Genomic DNA, 5,011 nt, shown 5'->3' with positions numbered 1-5,011 from the left:
CAGTGCTTGGACCAACTCTATTTGTTCTATATATCAACGAACTCCCAGATATTGTCTCATCGACGGCTAAACTGTTTGCAGATGACACCAAGCTATACAATGTTGTTGGAAAGGATGGCTCAGATGGCAGTCAGAAGATTCCAGAAGATCTGCAAACCCTTGAAACATGGTCTCAAACATGGCTACTTCGTTTCAATGCTGCGAAATGCAAGTGCATGCATATGGGCAAGGTAAACCCGAGGGTTGAATACACCTTAAATGGAGAAACCATTCAAGCAGTTGAGGAAGAGAAGGGCCTTGGTGTGCACCTCACAAGTGACTGCAAACCCCGCTTGCAATGTACCAAAGCAGCAGTACAGTGATGCAAAGTCTAAGAGTTATCAAGAGGACATTCAAGCACATTGACAAACTTGAAAGCTTTGGGATATTGTATAAAGCCTACATCAGACCACATCTTGAGTACAGCGTTCAGTCATGGAGCCCCTACCTAAAGAGAGACAACATGGTTCTAGAGAAAGTTCAGAGAAGGGCGACAAAGCTAATTCCAGAATTGAGAAGAAAACCGTACAGCGAAAGGATGTAACAGTTACACCTATTCCCACTTGAAGTGCGGAGAGTAAGGGGTGACCTATTGAGACATATTCTTTAAGATCCTGAATAGCTTCGACAATATTGATCCAGTAAAGTTTTTCGCCAAGTCAAGTACGAGTACCCGAGGTCACAGGTTGAAGTTGTTTAAGAAGAGAATGCATAAAGGTCTCCAATTGAGGAAACACTTCTTCTCCCAACGGGTAATAAACAACTGGAACAACCTCCCAGCCTACGTCGTAAATGCCATGAATGTCAACCAGTTCAAGAATAGATTTGACAGTTACTTGAAAGAATCTGGATATGGGGTCTTAAAAGGCTGAAGCCTATAATTGATAATCCCATCACATCTTTAGTGTAAGTGTTACAACCAATGGATAAATCACCAACTGATAATGGCACACAAATTAACCGATATATCGCATCACTGGCTGATAGTCACGGTAGTACATTTCTAATTGGTAATGTATCACGTGAGGGCGGATAATGTAATTAAAAACACAACGGATAACTGCAACAACCGATCATGTATAGATAAAAAAAAATCAACCGATAATGCACTGCAGTATGGGGAAACGTTGCAGATATTTATGTTGAAAGTGGCTTTATTGACATCACATTCCAATGAGCAACGACGTTGCTGCTCAAAATGGAACACGCTTGGCTAGAAATTAATGAATGATTTTAGTGGTTGATGTAATGTTCATGACAATTCTGTTGATATTTTACTCCATCATACACCGATACAATTCCAACCAAAATTATGATTGTTACCAGCTGAAAAGTTTTTAAAGTGACAATGTGCAAATTTCTTGGTCAAGTGGTGGCGCTGTTGAAAGTAACTGGTTACTTTTTGTTGGGCGCGAATGGCGAATACGGCTATAGCGCCCTCCCTTTTTACAGGCATGCACGAAATAGGCTCAGTATTGCGTAAAAAGGGTAACGAGGCGACAATACATCGTTTAAATTACTAGATAGGGACAAATAGAGGATTTATTCATTATCATCAATGTTATTATCACCGGTTTAACAAGGCAAAATTTGACAAAATAGTTTGAACTCTATCTTTTTGAACTAAATAGAGTATTGTGTTCGTTTTTCGTGAGGTGGTAGACGGTGCCTTGAGCAAATGTTGTCTCATTCCCGGCACAAAACCGCTTGACCTTTACTTCCGGTGTTACCGGCAGTGAAATGAAAACGGAATATAACTCAAAAACAAAAGCATTTTTACTACAAACAAATTATGAAAGTGATAATGTATGTTATCAGTCATCCAGTAGTAGTTGATGATTTTTCTTAATTGAATCAAATACTGGAACTTACTTAATTTTTGCAACTGTGCGACGTTGCGTCCGAAACCATCGGACTTCGTCAGGCAACTGGTGACCCGGTGGACTGGTCACGTGAGAGACGGTTTGGAATCCCTTTTTTTACCACTAAACTTTATACAGAAGGGACCATAACAGTGGATCTCAAGAGAAAAATAGACCCTCCAACTGAACCCTGTATCCCAGCATTCTATGGGTTACCTAAGATCCATAAGCCGGATCCGATACCAGTTAGGCCGATTGTAAGCAGTATTGGATCGGTGACCTACAATCTCGCTAAATACGCAGCTCAAATACTAAGCCCTCTAGTGGGTCAGTCCCCACACCATATCAAAAACACCAAAGAATTCGCCAATCAGATCAAAGACATCTGTCTAAAGGACGATGAGACAATAACATCTTTCGACGTCAAAGCATTGTTCACGTGTATTCCACCTGACGTTGCGATCCAAGCGGTCCAGGAATTTCTTCAGAAAGACACTACCCTCCAGGAACGTACAGCATTGAACGTCGAGCAACTCATTGAATTGGTGGACATTTGTCTGAAGACTACATATTTCTCATACACTGGAAAATTCTACAAAGAACAACTAGGCTGTGCAATGGGTTCTCCAGTTTCTCCAATTGTAGGCAACCTTTGCATGGAAATCTTCGAGCAAAGAGCACTCAACACCTACAAAGGAAAAACACCTAGACTATGGTTAAGAAACGTGGACGACACTTTTGTCATCATCGAACACAACGAACAGGTGCCTTTCTTTGAACACATCAATAACATTGATGAACCCATCAAGTTCACTCAGTAGCCCTGCAAGGAGAACAAACTTGCTTTCCTAGATTGCCTGGTCACCCGCAATAGCGATGGTACTCTCTCTTCTGACATATACAGAAAACCCACACACACAGACCAGTACCTGCAGTTTGATTCTCACCACCCCCTGGTTCATAAACTAGGGGTCATCAGAACACTGCAATATAGGGCAGACACCATCATAAGTGACGAGGACCAGATCCCCAAGGAGAAGGACCACATCCAAACTTCACTCCATCAATGTGGATACCCCAACCGGGCTTTCCACAAAGTCAACAAGAACAAACACCAACGTAAAGACAAAGGCGGGGCGAAGCCAGTTAAAGCCCGGGTCACCATCCCCTACATTGCCGGACTGTCTGAACGGATCAAGAACTCTTTCAAGTCACGTGGCATTGCCACTTGCTTCAAACCGTGCAACACCTTACGGGGGAAAGTGGTTCAAGTGAAGGACAGACAGCCCAAAGATACACGTTCCAACGTGGTATACGGGATCATCTGCGGGGATAAAGACTGCTCGGGGTCTTACGTTGGGGAAACCAAACAATCCCTAAAATCCAGGACCTACCAACATCGGCGGCCTAGCACAAACGAGGCACAAAACTCTGCTGTCTTCTTACACCTACGAGACTCTGGTCACACTCTCAGAAATGAGGATGTTGTGATCCTTGATAAGGAAGAGCAGTGGCACAAAAGAGGCATCAAGGAAGCCATCTGGGAAAGGGTCGAACAACCAACACTCAACAAAAGAGGGGGGCTACGCTTCAACCTTTCACATGCATGGGACCGGGCAATTCAAGGGATTCCAAGCCGTCTCACACGTGACCAGTCCACCGGGTCACCAGTTGCCTGACGAAGTCCGATGGTTTTGGACGCAACGTCGCACAGTTGCAAAAATTAAGTAAGTTCCAGTATTTGATTCAATTAAGAAAAATCAACTTTATTTTAACTTTACAAAATTGTGAATTAGGTTACAGCAACAGAAGGTATATTGAATAAATGTCTACATTTGAGAACAAAACAATTTGGATCTGTAGTGGTTTCCTTCTGAATATTCTTCTTTTTTTCTGGTTTATATTCCAATGAGGGCAAGGGTCTTTCTTTCTTTTTCAATATTTGGTAATCTAACCTTAAGTATTAGTTCCAAGCACACATTTTTTTAAGAAGCCTGTGGCCTGGTGGTCTAGCTTACTGACCACCAGCAACCGGGTCCCTGGTTCAATCCCAGTCGTGGACCAGGTAGTAGAATTGTTTCTTACGGCAGTGGTAAATTTTTAAAAAATAAAGAAAATAGTAGCATAGGGTGGGGTTGAACCCTGCACCTCTTGCATAGCAGCCAATCTCCTTTTCCACTAAGATTTAGCACTTTCTCCTCGTTTTTGTAATTAAAACCCTTAGGTTGTTTATACTTGGACAATTTTCAGCTCTGGCCAGATTTTCAAATTGCAAGGGGTACCCTGACAAATTTACTTGGATCTGAAGGTCTGAGGCTGGGAGATTGAGGAGTTAGGAGCTGTTGGGTTGAGAGCGGAAGGGTAGGCTTCGGGACTCTTAGCTGGCTTGTTGATGGTTGAGTGAGAAATAGACTATAAAATGAAGGGTTTCAAAGGCCGATAGGTCTTCAAATTGATAGGACTTGGGGTTTGTGGGTGTTGGAAGAGTTAATGGGGCTGGACTTAGATTTGGGGACATCATTGCTTCCTGTTTACTTCGACTACAATTTTGGATCGGATATGGCCAGACTTCTTATTTGAAGTCCTGTTATAGTCCAGATCTGTCTTCGCAGTCCAATCAGACTGGTAATGGACCTTTGACTTTTGGACCTGTTGAAGCCAGATGAAGAACATATAAGACTGCAAGAATGCTAGTTGCCAGTGGTCTGCGAGATGGATGGACTCTTAGCGTGATGGTCTTGATGCCACTTGGTTGAAAAGCCTCCCTCGATTGACCATAATTATAGGCTGCTGTTGGAGTAGGTTTTCATGTTTCATAATTCAGTTATTTCACAGTTTATTGCCATCTATTGTCAAGGTGTTTAGTGGTCACATGACAGTCTGTGCCAGTAAAATTTAAAGAGTTTTGAAGGAGTAATAAGTAGATTCCACATGGTATTTTGTTTTAATGTTTGCAAATCCTAGGTTTTTTCCCTTAATTTCTGACAACTCCAACCTGTGGGCTTCAAGGAGCGAAAAAAAATTGCAATTGCGAAACTGTTCATAAATCTTTGGAACAGTGCAATAATAATGCAAAAATGACAGTCTACAGCTTTGATTCTACAGTGTTT

General features: G+C 42.1%; 1 protein-coding gene across 1 annotated transcript; it reads left to right on the top strand.

The window, feature by feature from the left end:
• The first annotated feature begins 258 nt into the window (after positions 1-258).
• LOC119727843 lies at positions 259-3,580 on the top strand. Its single transcript, XM_038199916.1, has 3 exons — positions 259-358; positions 2,040-2,718; positions 2,806-3,580. The coding sequence occupies exons 1-3, from the start codon at positions 259-261 to the stop codon at positions 3,578-3,580; spliced, it is 1,554 nt and encodes a 517-aa protein (XP_038055844.1).
• Positions 3,581-5,011: the final 1,431 nt, after the last annotated feature.

This window comes from Patiria miniata, unplaced genomic scaffold, assembly GCF_015706575.1.
Source record: "Patiria miniata isolate m_02_andy unplaced genomic scaffold, ASM1570657v1 HiC_scaffold_20, whole genome shotgun sequence".
Lineage (NCBI taxonomy): Eukaryota > Metazoa > Echinodermata > Asteroidea > Valvatida > Asterinidae > Patiria > Patiria miniata.
The sequence above is the reverse complement of the archived record's forward strand: the minus strand, read 5'-3'. Positions and strand labels throughout refer to the sequence as shown.